This window comes from Tursiops truncatus, chromosome 1, assembly GCF_011762595.2.
Source record: "Tursiops truncatus isolate mTurTru1 chromosome 1, mTurTru1.mat.Y, whole genome shotgun sequence".
In the NCBI taxonomy this organism is placed as follows: Eukaryota; Metazoa; Chordata; class Mammalia; order Artiodactyla; family Delphinidae; genus Tursiops; species Tursiops truncatus.
In genome coordinates this window covers 73656960-73677248 of record NC_047034.1, presented here as the reverse complement: position 1 = coordinate 73677248, position 20289 = coordinate 73656960, and the positions used below count along the sequence as shown (strand labels likewise).

The window sequence follows — 20289 nt, the reverse complement described above, 5'->3', positions numbered from 1 at the left end:
CTCCCTGACCCCCAGTCCTCAGAAAAGATTCTGATCCCTCCCCTTCAGAACAGATCAGAGACTGGCAAACCTCACAGCTCTCCTGGAGCTGCTTCAGACCCAGCCAAAAAGCTACCACTGGACCATAGGTGGTCAAGATCTCTGGAAGTCACGATCCAAGGCATATTCTGAAAACTAAGAAACAAGAAACAATGGGGGAATCAGGTGCCTTGGATGGAAGACGGGGTATGGCAAGGGAGAACAGTTTGTCATGGCCAATTTAGATAAACTACTTTCCATGGAAAAATACATCAGGTTATATATGCCCTGGGATCACCTTCTTGGCTGATCAACAAATATTTATCAAATATTCAGGCTGAGGCCCAGCCCTGAGTTAGATGGGGATTTGGAGGTTTGAGAGGATCCCATCTTGCCTGGATGGTGCTCGTAGGCCAGAAGGAAAGGCCCTGGGAACCTACACAGATGTGAACAATAGTTGCAGGGTCTCTCACCTTGGGATTCTCTGAGCACATGGATGGAACTAAACAAAGAAGTCACTAGAGACCCACCAACAAAACTGTGATCATTTCCACTCTTTAGGCAGTGGGAAAGTTTGCCCCAAGTCATCCACCTAATTTCAACAGTTTCAGCTATGAAATAAAGAGTGTGGTTGGAAGAATGAGTAAAAATTAAGAGTAACCAACAAGTCTGAAGAACAAGGTTTACTGGCCAAGACAGAGACTGGATCCAGATTCTGATCTTCAGTAGTAAATGCTATGAATAGTTTGTGGGTAAGAGAGAGAAGTCACACCCAAAGCCCACTGCAGCCCAGGCAATTCCTGAAAGTAGCACGTAAGTACCAAATAGGATTCAAAACCGAAGTGAAGAGAGCACTGACCTTGCCTTGCTTTTCAATAACCCCCAGGAAAGAAGTGCATTGGCGCAGTCACTTAAAGCAGCACACGCCTGAAAAACTGCAGTTAAAGCTTTAGGCCAAAGAGCCTACAAGCCTATGGATTTGAAATGCTTTTGCTTTTTTCTCTGTGTCGTATTGACTTCCAGATTCCTTTTGACTTGGGATTCTGTTAAAACAACCTGGATTATCCACCCACAGATATCAGTGGAGAGGGTGGTCAAGGAGCCAGCATTCTGGGACCTCCAACTACCACCATGCATAAAAGTCCTGAGAGGGATCAAGGGTCATTGTCTATCTCAGAGCAGTCCTGGGGCCCACAAATGCTGCTCACTGCTCCTCCCTGCTATAAAGTTTATGTGTGAGCCGAGGAAGTAGGCCCTGAGCCCTCAGGCTACAAAGCAGCTGCCCACCTGTGAAAGGACCTCATGACATCAGCAGTTAACTTCCAGGCCCAGAGGCTAAAATGCCCAGGCCCAGCAGCTTCCTTGAGCATGTCTACTCAGCTCTGAAATACTTTTACTGTTGTTTTAACGACTCTCTGGTCTCACTGCCAACACCTGGAGGTACTCTTGTCAGGAGAAAGCAGAAACTCACAACCTGGATCTGCAGTAGGAGTACTGAGCTGGGAGGCCAGAGACCCAGGTTCTAGTCTTGGCCCTGCTGTGTGCCCTTGAGAAGTAGGTTAGCCTCTCTGGACTTTGGGCTTGTCCTCTACCTCTACAAATGACAGAAGCTGATTGGATGATCTCTACTGTCCTCCCATCTCCTGCCATCCACCAATGCGTACAAGCGTCCCTGAGGAGCTGGAAGCACCGTTGCTGAGAGCAACCTCTGTCCCCTGCCTCCCAGAGGGCAGAAACCTGAGCCTGACTGGAGGAGTCGTCCCTTAATTCTGCCCACATTGATCCAAAAGAAGAGGTATGTAGTGCTTGGAAAGAACACAAGATTTAGAATCAAAAGAACTGAGTCCAAATCCTGGCTTTGGGAATTTGAGCAATTGTGTTGGCCTCTGTGAGCTGCTTCCTCATCTGGGAAATGAAAATAACATATCCCCGAGCACACAGGACCGTTGTGAGAAATAAACAAGACATGTAAATGACAGTGGTCTATAAATCCGTGTCTGTCCAGACAAGAAGTCCTAGGAGCACAGCTCACCCAGCAAGCAGCTATAAGCTCTTCGGGAATGCGTAACAACTCATCTGTGGTCCTCCCCCTTCCTGCAAGGATGAGCTCCAGGAGCACACAAAAGAGACTCATCTCAAGAGTCAACATGTCCTGAGAAGGCCCCAGGGGACTATAAACTCTTTAAACCGTAAGATGCAGACTAAAGAACTAAAGGGGACCCTGGTCTCAAGGTTTGTCTGTTGTCACTTGATAAAGGGGACAAGGCTACTGGTTGTGTCATTAGCAGGCTGTAACAGTACAATCATTCCTTAAGGCCTTGGAAAGGGAAACTGGCGAGAAAGATGGAGTCGGTGGTTGGGATGAACCCAGGGAAGCTTCCTGGAGAAGGAATTCCAGCAGCTGGGAGCCACCGTAGAGCTGTCCTTCTCCCAGACCTCTAAGTAACAACCAGAGACTGCTGACCCAGGAGAGCTGGAGAGAGAAGGTAAATGGCAGCCCAAGGGGTTCCCGGGGCTCTGAGATACCTCCTGGGTCGCTACCGTAAGAGAAAACTTTTCCCATTGAATATAAACAACACCAAGGGCTTGCAAGCTCTATACCTGCCCTGCCAATGTTCACAAAGCCCTGCCCTGTGTCCATTTTATTCTTTACAAACCATCCATTGCCCTTTTTCCCTCAGTTAGGTAGGTTGTCAGTACTGTCATGAGAATGCATGTGTGAAACTTTAGGTACTTAAAAACTGTGACGAACGGGTTTCTATCAGATCGGGGGCTCCCTCAGCTCAAGAGCTGTGATCTCCCCTCACACTGGGGACTGCCTGGGGACACAGACCAGGCCCTGCCTCCTACAGGGCTGTTAGTCAATGGGACTCAAGAATTCCCTTCAATTTTCCATCAAGATTTACTGCATACCTACTAATGCCAAGTTGTGGAAGATTTGCTTTATGGGCCATCCCCTCTGAGGATACAGGTATAGGCAGGAATTATGACCTAATTTGTGAGGCTGCTGAACTCCGACGAGCTAGCAAGCACACATGCAAGTTTAAGAATGTAAAGGCTAAAAGTCTTAGAAATCTGACATGCCAAGGCTTGCAAAACTCCAAATACCTAAGTGTCATAATTCTAAAAACTTCCATCATTTCCTCATTGATATGATAATACGTGATCATCAACCTCTGTCCACACAGATATCCCCCTACGTCTGGACTAGAGGGATAAAATGGAGAACTAGGTTCACAAACTCACACCTCAGGCAAGGCTAACTCAGAGCCACAAGATCAAGCACTGCTGTCAATACCATGTTGCATCAGCCTCTTCTATATGTTAACAAAGTAGATGCACTAGCTGGAAGATTTTCCTTATTAAATGTCATATAGGGCGGCAGAGGTAGGCATGGAGTACCCCTCCCCCAAATCTACCAAGGAGATCCACATACAGCTCTGAAAACTCTCCTCCATAATCCTTAGCATACTTCCCAGTACACTGGTGTTGGCTGGATTAATGAATAAAGCATTAGGATATTAAGTCTGATAAAAAGAAAGAATATATCATATCTTTCTTATAAGAACATGAGTCCTCCAAATCAATATGGGCAATTTCAAGATTATTAGCTCTTTAGAGTCACCTGCCCTTGAGGTTCCCAAACTTTGGAATTTCATGGAGAAGTAACACATCTCCCTCAAAAAGAATGTGATAACAAAATTATACGATAGCCAAATTCTCATTTTGACAAGTAAGGACATGAAAGAAACAACTACAACATCTTGTCAGCATCACTTTTAAAAGAAATGAAGTTTTAACACACACCAAAAAAAGGTAGGAGGGCTGTGACTTCAGAATTAGACTTTCTTTCTCATGAATACTCTGCTGGCATCCTTTTACTTACATTTTCCTAAGGACAAGGGTACACACAGTAATGGGACAACATTAGTGTGGGATTAGTGTGGGAACCATGGTCCACATCTTCTCCACTTCTCCAGTGAACCCAGCTAAATAAAACTGTTCTTTGTTATACCCATGACAATCATCTAGTTGGAGCCTGTTTTCCTCCAAAATCTCCACGGTGCCTCAGCTTCAAGTTGAAACATGCTGGCTCCTCCCTCCTGGTTATTCTCTCAGAAGGGGAGCACCTTCATGCTGTCCAAACTAAAACTGTCCAAACTGAAACTAGTGCCACAAGTGTCTGAAGGCCACAGTCTAATCAGATCATTTGGATCATTAAAACTCCACCATAATTAACCATCAATTTATTATTATTTACTATTATGTATGCCATTTCAATACATAGCTGTGTGGAACTAACTTCAAATGTAGTATCTGAAACAATAGCAGTTGAGTTCCAGTGATGAAAGAAGAGGGCAAAATGCTGCTCTTCAAGAAATGCAAATCAAAACTACAATGAGATATCATCTCACACCGGTCAGACTGGTCATCATCAAAAAATCTAGAAACAATAAATGCTGGAGAGGGTGTGGAGAAAAGGGAACCCTCTTGCATTGTTGGTGGGAATGTGAATTGGTTCAGCCACTATGGAGAACAGTATGGAGGTTCCTTAAAAAACTACAAATAGAACTACCATATGACCCAGCAATCCCACTACTGGGCATATACCCTGAGAAAACCATAATTCAAAAAGAGTCATGTACCAAAATGTTCATTGCAGCTCTATTTACAATAGCCAGGACACGGAAGCAACCTAAGTGTCCATCAACAGATGAATGGATAAAGAAGATGTGGTACATATATACAATGGAATATTACTCAGCCATAAAAAGAAATGAAATTGAGTTCTTTGTAGTGAGGTGGATGGACCTAGAGTCTGTCATACAGAGTGAAGTAAGTCAGAAAGAGAAAAACAAATACCGTATGCTAACACATATATATGGAATCTAAGAAAAAAAAGGTCATGAAGTACGTAGGGGTAAGACGGGAATAAAGACACAGACCTACTAAAGCATGGACTTGAGGACATGGGGAAGGGGAAGGGTAAGCTGTGACAAAGCGAGAGAGTGGCATGGACATATATACATTACCAAATGTAAAATAGATAGCTAGTGGGAAGCAGCCGCATAGCACAGGGAGATCAGCTCGGTGGTTTGTGACCACCTAGAGGGGTGGGATAGGGAGGGTGGGAGGGAGGGAGATGCAAGAGGAAAGAGATATGGGCACATATGTATATATATAACTGATTCACTTTGTTATAAAGCAGAAACTAACACACCATTGTAAAGCAATTGTACTCCAATAAAGATGTTTAAAAAAAATGCTGCTCTTCATACACAGAGTTTGAAGCTACTCGTCCAGGGTCAACTAGGAATTTTTGAGTTATTTTTCTAGATAAGAGCTTGCCTCAAGCCATCTGTGGACTCCCTCATGGCTTTGGTGAAACAGGTATTACCATTCCATTACTATTTGATAGACAAGGTAAATGAGCATCAGAAACGTTGTTCATTCAACAATCAGCAAATGCTTACCAAGTGCCTCCTGTGTGCAGGCACTGGGTAAGGTGCTATGACTTTGCCCAAGGTGACACAGGTGACACAGCTAGCAAGTAGCATAGGGAGCACCCAAACCCAGTCACCTAATCTCAAGTCCATTCCATTCCAAGGCTGCCTCTTAGGCTGAGGTCAGTGTTACTGCACAAGACAACAGGACCCCAGAGACAAAGGGCTATGGTGGGAAGGACCACATGGTTGATCTCTTTAGCTTGTTCCTCCACAAAGGAAGTCAGTAGTGAGGACCAGTATTTTTAGACATTCACTGCCTTCAGGAATAAATCAAAGTAGGTACCAGTGTCCCATTATTTATGGCACTGTCCATGGTGTGCAACACAGAACTGGGTACTGGGGGCTCACACACTCTCTTGGGAGCAACAGGAACATCCCAGTGAAGCACACATGAAATCCTGGGGGAGAAAATTTTTGGAAAGGAGAAACAGGATCTCTCTAACGTTCTGAGAAGCTCCAGAACTCTACTCAATACTCTGTAAAGGCCTATATGGGAAAAGAATCTAAAACAGAGGCGATATATGTATTTGTGTAACAGATTCACTTTGCTGTACACCTGAAACTAACACAACATTGTAAATCAACTATACTCCAATAAAAATTTTTTTAATCAATAAATAAAATTCTAAGAAGTTCCAAGCAATAGGATCAGAAGCCAAACAGTGGGATTTGAAAAGTCCTACTCCTTGGACCAAAGACTAAGATCTCCAGTGTGACTCTCTTAGGCTGCCTGAAGAGTCTGAGACCTATTCCTCAAGCACAGCCCTCTGGTTATGGCATGCACCCCATGCCATTGGTTTTGGAAACAAAGTCCGCCATCCACTCTGGCTGGCCGTCCCCGCTGGCCAGCCTGCCTCACAGTTGCAACAGAGAAGGGGCCAGTCACACATGAGGCTTCCCATCTCAAGAATGCCAAAATCTTCATGAATGTGTCACCCTGTGACTGCAATCACAGGGAGGTGGGGTGACAGCCATAGATCACGTAAATGAGGCCAAACATGAGAGGCTGGTCCAGATCAATAGATGAGTCAGGACTCAAGAGTATAAAACCTCAGGAGCTCCAGTTCTCCTCACATAGCCAGCATCTCCTCTCCTCACTCACTCTTCCTGGTGCTTTGGGTAAGTGTGGGTTCTACTGGCTCTCATCTTCCCAGCTGGTCTTGCTCAGGCCTGCATGGGCTATGTGGACCAGGGGACAGGTAGGCAAGTCCTCTTTCCTCTTTGGGACCTACAGGACCTCTGCCTTTCCAACTGCATTCATGTTTAGAGGGGCTTCAGACAGGAAAGAGAGCTGAGCTGCTGCTGTGCAGATGGTGTTTCTGATCTTCTGGCCAGAATGTAAATACCACAAAAACAAGATTATCTCCTGTCTCTCTGGCACCCTTGTAAGGGACATGCCCTGTGCCCAGCACAGAGGTGCATTCTGCAGAGATTATCCCAGGCAGCCTGTGAATGGGCTGGATGGGACTTGTGAACTTGTAAGGACTACAGGCTGAATGTATTCTCAGAGAACAGGAAGAATGATTTAGAGAATGCTGCAGAGGGGGAAGGTTTTAGGAGTCATAGGAACCCAATGCCTGTTTTACACAAGATGTTCTGAGAGGGAAATGACTTGTGAGATGTTGGGACACAGTTTCCTCCTAGTTAGGGTTCCCTCAGCCAAGCTTGGGTGTAAGCAAAGCCGATATCTTCTGGTCAGAGATGCTGGTCCAAAGGACCATGGGGGTCCTTCATCTGTTTCCAGACAGGACCATGGGGGAGCCTGCCTTTTCTGATAACTGGTCAGAGATCATGGCTGAGGTCAGTGGAACAGACCAAGAGTTTGAACTAATTCTCTTTTGCAAGGAATGGGGTACAACAGCCCTCTGACATTCAGACAAACTTCCCTCTGTTGTGCCAGGGATAGATAAAATCCCCCACCCTAGGTGGAGGTTTGTGGTAATTTTATATTTGCACTCAGAGAATCAGTGTTGGGATCAGAGGAGAACTGAGAAGTGAAATACTCAAACCATCTCATCTTACAGGAAGTGAGGAAACAGGCAAAGTGTGGGTCATTCGCCCCAAGATCACACAGTAGAGGGCAGAAGCAGAGCTGGGAGAGAAAGAGAAATGGGCACCACTAAGTGGGCTATTTAAAACTTGGTAAAGACTTCCGCAGGGGAAACACAACTTTTTTCTAAAAGCACTAATCCTAGGAGTCCCAGCTGAGCGCTCTTCCCCATATCCAGTCAGAGAGAGCTCAAGCCTGGCCCAGGCAGCGCTGCTCAGAAGACGACGGGCGTTGCCGTAGATGCAGCTGCCTCTGCCGCAGCATCCTCTTGCAGCTGGTCCAGTGATGCTCTCTGCTTTCCTTCCAGGTTTCCGTTCCTCCTTAGACAAACATGTCTTGCCAGACAAAGCAGCCCACCCCCCAACCCCCAGTGGGCAGCGGGAAAACCTCTGGCGGCGGCGGCAAATCCGGCGACGGCGGCTCCGGTGGTTCCGATGGCGGCTCCGGTAAAGGCGTCAAGTCCTCCGGGAGCTGTGGCAGCTCCGGCGGCGGAGACCACTCTGCTGGTGGCGGCTCCAGCTGCGGCGGGGGCTCCTCCGGGAGCGACGGCTCTGGAGGCTGCAGAGGAGGTTCCGGTGGGAAGAACTCCAGCGGCGGCGGTTCCTCCGACCAGAAGGTCCAGGGCCAGAGCCACGGAGGCGTCTCTAGTGGTGCCTCTTCCGGGGACGGCTCCTCCGGGTGCGGCTCCGGGGGTAGCCAGGGCGTCCCTGTTTGCCATCAGACCCAGCAGAAGCAGACGCCTTCCTGGCCATGCAAATAAGGCCCCCTGGACGCCACGGAGACGAAGGAGCTGGAGGTGTTCTCCGTGGGCGCCGATGGGCTTAGCGCTCTCATGATATTGCACTGATGTTTCTCAACCCCTCACGTCTTCATCCTCCCAAACGAAGCCATTGAGCTCTGGGGCTGCATCTTGTTCTGCAGTTTTCCCTCCTTTGTTTCTGTGCAACTACCTCCCAACCCCACTGCCTCCTCAGTCAATAAATTTGCAATTCATGAGAATTTCTGCGTTTCCAGACATCTTTGTGGCTTCCAAGTTCGTTCATTCCATTCCATTCCATTCCTCTCTTTTCCTCCACCCACTCATCCACAGGGACATTCATTAAACAAATATATTTATTCTATTGGCGGAGAGTGGGTGGATAGGTGGGAGTCATCAGGGGAGGGAGGAATGGCTGGCAACCAAGGACCAAAAATATAAATTCTCTGATTTATGGCTTAAAATCGTGAGGTGATCCCAAAACACAAAGATCCTGGGAGGAGACTTCAATAAACAGCCCCAGGTGGGTTGAGTAGCCACCTTGGGTCTACTCCTTGAGCTCAGTGCTTTTTTAAACAGGGCTGCCCTGTACCTAAGGCAACTAGAGAAAGAAGAACAAACAAAACCCAAAGTTATTGGAAGGAAATAAATCATAAAGATCATAGCAGAAATAAATGAAACTTGAAAAAAAATAGAAAATATCAATGAAACTAAAAAGCTGCTTCTTTGAAAAGATAAACAAAATTGATAAACCTTTAACCAGATTTACCAAGAAAAAAAGAGAGAGGGCCCAAATCAATAAAATCAGAAATGAAAAAGGAGAAGTTACAACCGACACCACAGAAATACAAAGGATCATAAGAGACTACTACAAGCAACTATATACCAATAAAATGGACAACCTAAAGGAAATGGACAAATTCATTAAAAAGTACAATCTCCCAAGACTGAACCAGGGAGAAATAGAAAATATCAACAAACCAGTTACCAGTACTGAAATTGAATCAGTAATTTTAAAACTCCCAACAAACAAAAGTCCAGGACCAGACGGCTTCACAGGTGGATCGAAGAGTTAACACCTATCCTTCTGAAACTGTTCCAAAAAATTGTAGAGGAAGGAATACTTCTGAACTCATTCTATGAGGCCACCATCAGCCTAATACCAAAACCAGACAAAGATGGGCTTCCCTGGTGGCGCAGTGGTTGAGAGTGTGCCTGTCGATGCAGGGGACACAGGTTCTTGTCCTGGTCTGGGAGGATTCCACATGCCGTGGAGCGGCTGGGCCCGTGAGCCATGGCCACTGATCCTGTGAGTCCAGAGCCTGTGCTCTGCAACGGGAGAGGCCACAACAGTGAGAGGCCCACGTACTGCAAAAAAAAAAAAAAAACAAACAAAGATTTCACCAAAAAAAGAGACAATTACAGGTCAGTATCACTGATGAACATAGATACAAAAATCCTCAACAAAATACTAGCAAACTGACTCCAACAATACATTAAAAGGATCATACACTATGATCAAGTGGGATTTATCCCAGGGATGCAAGTATTTTTTAATATCTATAAATCAAACAGTGTGATACAGCACATTAACAAATTGAAGAATAAAAACCATATGATCATCTCAACAGATGCAAAAGCAACAGAAACTAACACACCATTGTAAAGCAATTATACTCCAATAAACATGTGTTTTAAAAAACTGCAAAAAAAGCTTTTGATAAAATTCAATATCCATTTATGATAAAAACTCTCCAGTAAGTAAGATAGAGGGAACATACCTCAACATAATAAAGGTCATCTATGACAAACCACAGCTAACATCATACTCAATTGTGAAAAGCTGAAAACATTTCCTCCAAGATCAGGAGCAAGACAAGGATGCCCCCCTCACCACTTTTATTCAACATAATTTTGGAAGTCCTACCCACAGCAATCAGAAAAGAGAAAGAAATGAAATGAATCCAAATTGGAAAAGAAGTAGTAAAATTGTCACTGTTCTCAGATGACATGATGCTATACATAGAAAATCCTAAAGATGCCACCAGAAAACTACTAGACCTCATCAATGGATTTGGGAAAGTTGCAGTTGCACCAAAATATGGTACTGACACAAAAACAGACATATAGATCAATGGAATAGGATAGAAAGCCCAGAAATAAACCCACGCACTTATGGTCAATTAATCTACAGCAAAGGAGGGAAGAATATCCAATAAAGAGACAGTTTCTTCAACAAGTGGTGCTGGGAAAACCAGACAGCTACACGTAAAAGAATGAAATTAGAACACTCGCTAACACCATATACAAAGATAAACCCAAAATGGATTAAAGACCTAAATGTAAGACCAGATACTCTAAAACTCCTAGGAAAATGTAGGCAGAACCCTCTTTGACATAAATCACAGCAATATTATTTTAGATCCATCTCCTAGAGTAATGGAAATAAAAACAGAAGTAAACAAACGGGACCTAATTAAAATTAAAAACTTTTGCACAGCAAAGGAAACCATAAACAAAATGAAAAAATAAAAGAAAACCTATGGACTGGGAGAAAATATTTGCAAACTATGCAACCAACAAGGGCTTAATTTCCAAAATATACAAATAGCTCATACAGCTCAATATCAAAAAAAACAAACAACCCAATCAAAAAATGGGCAGAAGACCTAAACAGACATTTCTGCAAAGAAGACATACAGATAACCAACAGGCACATGAAAATATGCTCAACATCACTAATTATTAGAGAAATGCAAATCAAAACTAAAATGAGATATCATATCACACCAATCAGAATGGCCATGATCAAAAATTCTACAAATAATAAATGTGGAGAGGGTGTGGAGAAAAAGGAACTTTCCTACACTGTAGATGGGAATGTAAATTGGTACAGCCACTATGGAGAACAGTATGGAGGTTCCTTAAAAAACTAAAAACAAAGTCACCATATGATCCGGTGATCCCATTCCTGGACATATATCTGGAGAAAACTATAATTTGAAAAGATACATGCACCCCAGTGTTCACAGCAGCACTATTTACTATAACTAAGACTTGGAAGCAACCTAAGTGTCCATCAACAGATGAATGGGTAAAGAAGATGTATATATACACAATGGAATATTACTCAACTATAAAGAAGAATGAAATAATGCCATTTACAGCAACATGGATGGACCAAGAGATTATCATACTAAGTGAAGTAAGCTAGGCAGAGAAAGACAAATATCATGGTATTGCTTATATGTGGAATCTTTTAAAATGATACAAATGAACTTATTTACAAACTAGAAATAGACTCACAGACGTAGAAAACAAACTTATGGTTACCAAAGGGGAAAGGGGGGGAGGGATAAATTAGGAGTTTGAGATTAAAATATACACACTACTATATATGGAGTAGATAACCAAACAAGGACCTACTGTATAGCATAGGGAACTATATTCAATATCTTTTAATAACCTATAATGGAGAAGAATCTTAAACAGAATATGTATATGTATATATATATATATGTATAACTGAATCACTTTGCTGTACACCTACAACCAACACAACATTGTAAATCAACTATATTTCAATAAAAAATTTTTTAAAAAAGGGCTGCCCTGGAAAGATGTGCTCTCTCATAGTCCACAGCCTAGTCTGCAAGTTCTAAAATCAGGTGCTGCACATTAGAAGCAGCTGATGCTAACCAGACTCACAGAAGAAGGAATAGTCCTATCAGATAGTTATGAGCCTCTACATTGTGTAAGACCCTTTTCTAAGTACCTGCAGGGACAGGAGGAAGTAAAGGAGCTATTTTCTGCTCTCTTGAAGGACCTTCACCCAACTTGGGAAAATACAGCATAAGTGTATGAGATGTTAAACACCAGCACCAGAGAGTTCATGAGGAAACACAGGTAGCATTCCAATTAACAAGGAAGAAGCTACAGTTGCTCTGTTAATTGCATAGCCCTCAAAAGAGATGTAAAACATCAGCCTGGTCAGGAACTCTGCAGGCCCCGTTTCATAACCTAATTCTACCAGCTCTAGGTAAATGTTAACATTGATTTACTCAAAGCAAAACACCTCCTATCTCAAAAAACCACAGTACTCTCCCTATCCAGTCACTGCTGGAGACAAAAACACAAAGTATTCCTCCCCAATTTTTCCATTTGTAGAGTCACCACACCTTCATCACTTTACAGCAGTAACTTACAGAAATCAAAACAGCAGCCTTAAAGATCTTATAGTCCATGCACTGTATTATTTTTATATTTTTTAAATGAAAGTAGGACTTTTAGTTTTGTACCAGATAGAGTAGATGCATTTCATTCTATTGCCCCTGCTTAGTATAACTAAAATATCTGGGCATAATATATAACACAAATATAAGCAGAGTCTGGAACTGTGGAGAGAAGAAGGCAGACTAGCTAGAGTTCTCAGAACTTGAGGATTGACACTGTGGTAAGTTCCCTGGGTTTTCTTTTTGCCTTCTATATAGTCCAGGTTGAGCTCTACAAAGTCTGCAGCCAAGAAATACCAACAGGTACAGGCAGAAAGTAGCCCCAAGAATACCTGCTTTCTCCTTTCAAAGGACTGAAAAAGAGGTGACCTGGCAAGGCAGAAATTTTTTTGACAATATCCATCCTACTTTAGCCAGCCATCTGAGAAAAAAAGATTGGGAATATTAGACTTCCACCTGTACCCAGTGGAGAGTAAACACCACCACCACCCATACCTCACTGGTGCAGTATTAGCAGAGGGAGGCCTGCTGTAATAGAAGATTTGAATAAGATCCAGAGTCTTATAACACAATGCCAAAAATGTCTAGCACACAATCAAAAATTACTCATCAAGAACCAGGAAAGTCTCAACTTGAACAGGGAAAGATACTATCGATACTAACACTGAAATGATACTAATTGGGGGATTATCTGAAAGGGATTTTTAAAGATAATATTACAAAAACAAGAAATTACAAACACACTTGAAACATGAAAAAAATACAAAGCTTTGCCAAAGAAATAGAAGATACAAAAAAGAATCAAGTAAATATCTTTAGAACTAAAAAATGTAGTAGCCAATTGTAGAATTGAATTTTAGAATTGAAAAATATAAGTCTCACTGGATAGGCTCAACAGCAAAATGGAGATGACAGAGTAAAAGAATCAGTGATTTTTTCCCTGAGTGTAATATGTTCCTTTTCTCTGACTGGTTTTTAAATGTATTCTTTTCATCCTTGGTTTTCAGTAGTTTTGACTAAAATAGGCTGAATATCATCTCCTTTGTATTTGTCCTGAATGGCATTCTCTGAGTTTCTTTTACCCGTGGTTTGATGTGTTTCATTAATTTTTTTAATATTTTTAACATTATCCCCTCAAAGATTTATTCTTCCCTTTCTCCCTTGTCTCTTTTCCTTTCTTTCTGGGACTCTACACATTTGTTGGCTGATTTGATATTGTCCACAAGTCTTAAACACTTTGTTCTGTTTTATTCATTCTATCTTCCTCTTCTATTTCAGTTTGAGTAATTTCTACTTACCTTTCTTTAAGTTCCCTGATTCTTCTGCTAAATTCAGTCTTCTGTAAAGCTGATCTACTGAATTTTTCATTTCAATATGGTACTTTATATTTTAGAATGCCCATTTGTTTCTTTTGTAAGGAACCCATTTTACTACTGAGATTTCACATCTGATTACCTATTTTGACCACTTTTTCCTATCTACTTTTTATCATACAGCTAACTGTTTTAAAGTCTGCTAACTCCACCCTCTGGTCATCTCTTGATCTGCTTTTTTGGGGGGTGGCGGATGAGAATACATGTAGTAATGTTGAGAATTTTGGTTCTACTTTCTTTCTCTAAAAGACTGTTGATTTTTGTTCTGGCAGGCAATTACATTACTAGCAGATCACCTTAATTTTATAAGCTGTTTTCCTTGCATTATAGTGGTTTTTTTATGGGGAAAATATATACATTTTTGTTTTCTTTTTAAGAATTGTTAAATATTTCATATATTCAACAGGTATTATTGTATAGTTACAATCTAAAAATAATAATAAAATTAATACCTCAATTATTTAATATACTCAACACACATCTGAAGAAATAGATAATTACCAGTAGTGTGGAAGCCTATTGGGTGCCTCTCCCCAGTAACAGCCTCCAATCTCACTTCATCCTAAATTTAATAAAATCATTTCCTTAACTGTTAACTGTATGTGTAATATATACCTAAATCATATGTTTCATTTTAAGCACATTTTTATATTTATATAAGTAGATTCATACTTTATGTTATCTTCTATGACATGCTTATTTCACTCAACATTAAGTTTGGGGGATTTTTAGTTATTTTTTTTAATTTTTGAATTTTATTTTATTTATTTTTTTATACAGCAGGTTCTTATTAGTCATCCATTATATATACATCAGTGTATACATGTCAATCCCAATCTCCCAATTCATCCCACCACCACCCCCAGCCCTGCCACTTTCCCCCCTTGGTGTCCATACGTTTCTTCTCTACATCTGTGTCTCACTACCTGCCTTTCAAACCGGTTCATCTGTACCATTTTTCTAGGTTCCACATATATGCATTAATATACGATATTTCTTTTTCTCTTTCTGACTTACTTCACTCTGTATGACAGACTCTAGATCCATCCACGTCTCTACAAATGACCCAATTTTGTTCCTATCCATGGCTAGTAATATTCCATTGTATATATGTACCACATCTTCTTTATCCATTCATCTGTCGATGGCCATTTAGGTTGCTTCCATGACCTGGCTATTTATTGTAAATAGTGCTGCAATAAACATTGGGGTGTATGTGTCTTTTTGAATTATGGTTTTCTCTGGGTATATGCTCAGTAGTGGGATTGCTGGGTCATATGGTAATTCTAATTTTTAGTTTTTTAAGGAACCTCCATACTGTTCTCCATAATGGCTGTATCAATTTACATTCCCACCAACAGTGCACGAGAGTTCCCTTTGCTCCAATCCTCTCCAGCATTTGCTGTTTGTAGATTTTCTGATGATGCCCATTCTAACTGGTGTGAGGTGAACCTCATTGTAGTTTTGATTTGCATTTCTCTAATAATTAATGATGTTGAGCAGGTTTTCATGTGCTTCCTGGCGATCTGTATGTCTTCTTTGGAGAAATGTCTATTTAGATCTTCTGCCCATTTTTGGACTGGGTTGTTTGTTTTTTTAATACTGAGCTGCATGAGCTGTTTATATATTTTGGAGATTAATCCTTTGATTAGTTTGAAAATATTTTCTCCCATTCTGAGGAATGTCTTTTCATCTTGATTGTACTTTGCAAAAGCTTTTAATTTCTATTAGGTCCATTTTTAATTTTTATTTCCTGTACTCTAGGAGGTGGATTAAAGAGGATCTTGCTGTGATTTATGTCAAAGGGTGTTCTTGCTATGTTTTCCTCAGAGAGTTTTATAGTGTCCAGTCTTACATTTAGGTTGCTAATCCATTTTGAGTTTATTTTTGTATATGGTGTTAGGGAGTGTTCTAATTTCATTCTTTTACATGTAGCTGTCCAGTTTTCCCAGCACCACTTATTGAAGAGACTGTCTTTTCTCCATTGTATATCTTTGCCTCCTTTATCATAGATTAGTTGACCATAGGTGCCTGGGTTTATCTCTGGGCTTTCTATCCTGTTCCATTGATCTATATTTCTGTTTTTGTGCCAGTACCATACTGTCTTGATTCCTGTAGCTTTGTAGTATAGTCTGAAGTCATGGCACCTGATTCCTTCAGCTCCGTTTTTCTTTCTCAATATTACTTTGGCTATTCGGGGTCTTTTGTGTCTCCACACAAATTGTGCAACTTTTTTTCTAGTTCTGTGAAAAATGCCAGTGAGTTTGATAGGGATTGCATTGAATCTGTAGATTGCTTTGCGTGGTGTAGTCATTTTCACAATGTTGATTCTTCCAATCCAAGAACATGGTATATTTCTCCATCTGTTTGTGTCATCTTTAATTTCTTTCATCAGTGTCTTATAGTTTTCTGCATACAGGTCTTTTGTCTACATAGGTATGTTTATTCCTAGGTATTTTATTCTTTTTGTTGCAATGGTAAATGGGAGAGTTTCCTTAATTTCTCTTTCAAATATTTCATCATTAGTGTACAGGAATGCCATAGATTTCTGTGAATTAATTTTGTATCCTGCAACTTTACCAAATTCATTGATCAGCTCTAGTAGTTTTCTGGTGGCATCTTTAGGATTCTCTATGTATAGTGTCGTGTTATCTGCAAACAGTGACAGTTTTACTTCTTCTTTTCCAATTTGTATTCCTTTTATTTATTTTTCTTCTCTGATTGCCATAGCTAGGACTTCCAAAACTATATTGAATAATAGTGGTGAGAGTGGACAAACCTGTCTTGTCCCTGATTGTAGAGGAAATGCTTTCAGTTTTTCACCATTGAGAATGATGTTTGCTATGAGTTTGTGTTATATCGCCTTTATTATGCTGAAGTAGGTTCCCTCTATGCCCACTTTCTGGAGAGTTTTTATCACAAATCGGTGTTGAATTTTGTCAGAAGGTTTTTCTGCATCTATTGATATGATCATATGGTTTTTATTCTTCAATTTGTTAATATAGTGTATCACGCTGATTGATTTGTGTATATTGAAGAATTCTTGCATCCCTGGGAGAAATCCCACTTGATCATGGCGTATGATCCTATTAATGTGTTGTTGGATTCTGTTTGCTAGCATTTTGTTGAGGATTTTTGCATCCATATTCATCAGTGTTATTGGTCTGTAATTTTCTTTTTTTGTAGTATCATTGTCTGGTTTTGGTGTCAGGGTGATAGTGGCCTCATAGAATGACTTTGGGAGTGTTCCTTCCTCTGCAATTTTTTGGAAGCCTTTGAGAAGGATGGGTGTTAGCTCTTCTCTAAATGTTTGATAGAATTCAACTGTGAATTCACCTGTGAACAAAAGTCCTGGACTTTTGTTTGTTGGAAGATTTGTAATCACAGTTTCAACTTCATTACTTGTGATTTGCCTGTTAATATTTTCTATTTCTTCCTGTATCTGTCTTGGAAGGTTATATCTTTCTAATTATTTGTCCATTTCTTCTAGGTTGTCCATTTTATTGGCATAGAGTTACTTGTACTAGTCTGTTATGATGCTTTGTATTTCTGTGGTGTCCATTGTAACTTCTCCTTTTTCATTCTAATTTTATTCATTTGAGTCCTCTCCCTGTTTTCCTTGATGAGTCTGGCTAAAGATTTATCAATTTTGTTTATCTTCTCAAAGAACCAGCTTTTAGCTTTATTGATCTTTGCTATTGTTTTCTTTGTTTCTATTTCATTTATTTCTGCTCGGATCTTTAGGATTTCTCCCCTACTGCTAACTTTGGGTTTTGTTTGTTCTTCTTTCTGTAGTTCCTTTAGGTGTAAGGTTAGATTGTTTATTTGAGCTGTTTCTTGTTCCTTGAGGTAGGATTGTATAGCTATAAACTTTCCTCTTAGAACAGCTTTTGCTGCATCCCATAGGTTTTGGATCGTCATGTTTTCATTGTCATTTGTCTCCAGATATTTTTTGATTTCCTCTTTGATTTCTTCAGTGATCTCTTTGTTATTTAATAACGTATTGTTTAGCCTCCATGTGTTTGTGTTTTTTACGTTTTTTTCCCTGTAATTCATTTCTAATCTCAGAGTGTTATGGTCAGAAAAGACGCTTGATATGATTTCAATTTTCTTAAATTTACTGAGTCTTGATTTGTGACCCAAGACGTGATCTATCCTGGAGAATGTTCCATGCACACTTGAGAAGAAAGTGTAATCTGCTGTTTTTGGATGGAATGTCCTATAAATATCAATTAAATCTATCTGTTCTATTGTGTCACTTAAAGCTTGTGTTTCCCTATTAATTTCCTATTTGGACGATCTGTCCATTGGTGTAAGTGAGGTGTTAAAGTCCCCCACTATTATTGTGTTACTGTCAATTTCCTCTTTCATAGCTGTTAGCAGTTGCCTTATGTATTTTGGTGCTCCTATGTTGGGTGCATATATATTTATAATTGTTATATCTTCTTCTTGGATGATCCCTTGATTGTTATGTAGTGTCCTTCCTTGTCTCTTATAACATTCTTTATTTTAAAGTCTATTTTATTTGATATGAGCATTGCTACTCCAGCTTTCTTTTGATTTCCATTTGCATGGGATATCTTTTTCCATCCCCTCACTTTCAGTCTGCATGTGTCCCTAGGTCTGAAGTGGGTCTCTTTTACATAGCATATATATGTAACTTGTTTTTTATCCATTCATCAAGCCTGTGTCCTTTGGTTAGAGCATTTAATCCATTCACGTTTAAGGTAATTATCAATATGTATATTCCTATAACCATTTTCTTAATTGTTTTGGGTTTGTTTCTGTAGGTCCTTTTCTTCTCTTGTGTTTCCCACTTAGAGAAGTTCCTTTAGCATTTGTTGTAGAGCTGGTTTGGTGGTGCTGAATTCTCTTAGCTTTTGCTTGTCTGTAAAGCTTTTGATTTCTCCATCAAATCTGAATGAGATCCTTGCCGGGTAGAGTAATCTTGGTTTTAAGATCTTCCCTTTCATCACTTTAAGTATATCATATCACTCCCTTCTGGCTTGTAGAGTTTCTGCTGAGAAATCAGCTGTTAACCTTATGGGAGTTCCCTTGTATGTTATTTGTCATTTTTCCCTTGCTGCTTTCAATAATTTTTCTTTGTCTTTAATTTTTCCCAGTTTGATTACTATATGCCTCGTCGTGTTCTCCTTTGGTTTATGCTGTATGAGACTCTCTGTGCTTTCTGGACTTGGGTGGCTATTTCCTTTCCCATGTTCCAGAAGTTTTTGACTATAATCTCTTCAAATATTTTCTCGGGTCCTTTCTCTCTCTCTTCTCCTTCTGGGACCCCTATAATGCGAATGTTGTTGTATTTAATGCTGTCCCAGAGGTCTCTTTGGCTGTCTTCATTTCTTTTCATTCTTTTTTCTTTATTCTGTTCTGCAGCAGTGAATTCCACCATTCTGTCTTCCAGGTCACTTATCCGTTCTTCTGCCTCAGTTATTCTGCTATTAATTCCTTCTAGTGTATTTTTCACTTCAGTTATTTTATTGTTCATCTCTGTTTGTTTCTTCCATAATTCTTCTAGGTCTTTGTTATACATTTCTTGCAACTTCTCAATCTTTGCCTCCATTCTTTTTCCAAGGTCCTGGATCATCTTCACTATCATCATTCTGAATTCTTTTTCTGGAAGATTGCCTATCTCCACTTCATTTAGTTGTTTTTCTGGGGTTTTATCTTGTTCCTTCATCTGGTACAATGTCCTCTGCCTTTTCATTTTGTCTATCCTCCTGTGAATGTGGTTTTTGTTTCACAAGCTGCAGGATTGTAGTTTTCTTGCTTCTGCTCTGTGCACTTTTGGTGGATGAGGCTATTATCTAAAAGGCTTGTACAAGTTTCCTGATCGAAGGAACTGGTGATGGGTACAGCTAGCTGTTGCTCTGGTGGGCAGAGCTCAGTAAAACTTTAATCTACTTGACTGCTGTTCCGTGGGGCTGGGTTCCCTCCCTGTTGATTGTTTGGCCTGAGGCGACCCAACACTGGGGCCTACCTGGGCTCTTTGGTGGGGCTAATGGAGGACGCTGGGAGGGCTCACACCAAGGAGTACTTCCCAGAACTTCTGCTGCCAGTGTCCCTGTCCTCACGGTGAGGCAGAGCCACCCCCCACCTCTGCGGGAGACCCTCCAACACTAGTAGGTAAGTCTGGTTCAGTCTCCTATGGGGTCACTGCTCCTTCCCCTGGGTCCCGATGCGCACACTACTTTGTGTGTGCCCTCCAAGAGTGGAGTCTCTGTTTCTCCCAGTCCTGTCGAAGTCCTGCAATCAAATCCTGCTTGCCTTCAAAGTCTGATTCTCTAGGAATTCCTCCTCCAATTGCTGGACCCCCAGGTTCGGAAGCCTGATGTGG

General features: G+C 40.9%; 1 protein-coding gene across 1 annotated transcript; it reads left to right on the top strand.

Moving 5' to 3' along the window:
• The first annotated feature begins 6533 nt into the window (after positions 1-6533).
• On the top strand, positions 6534-8574 carry LORICRIN (loricrin cornified envelope precursor protein). The gene is made up of 2 exons (XM_019920088.2): positions 6534-6644; positions 7883-8574. Exon 2 carries the CDS (start codon positions 7907-7909, stop codon positions 8333-8335), a length of 429 nt encoding a protein of 142 aa, XP_019775647.1. The 5' UTR covers positions 6534-6644; positions 7883-7906; the 3' UTR covers positions 8336-8574.
• Positions 8575-20289: the final 11715 nt, after the last annotated feature.

What these genes read in the sequence shown, in the direction of transcription:
- LORICRIN (XM_019920088.2), top strand. Translation starts at nt 7,907, where the DNA reads ATGTCTTGCCAGACAAAGCAGCCCACCCCCCAACCCCCAGTGGGCAGC.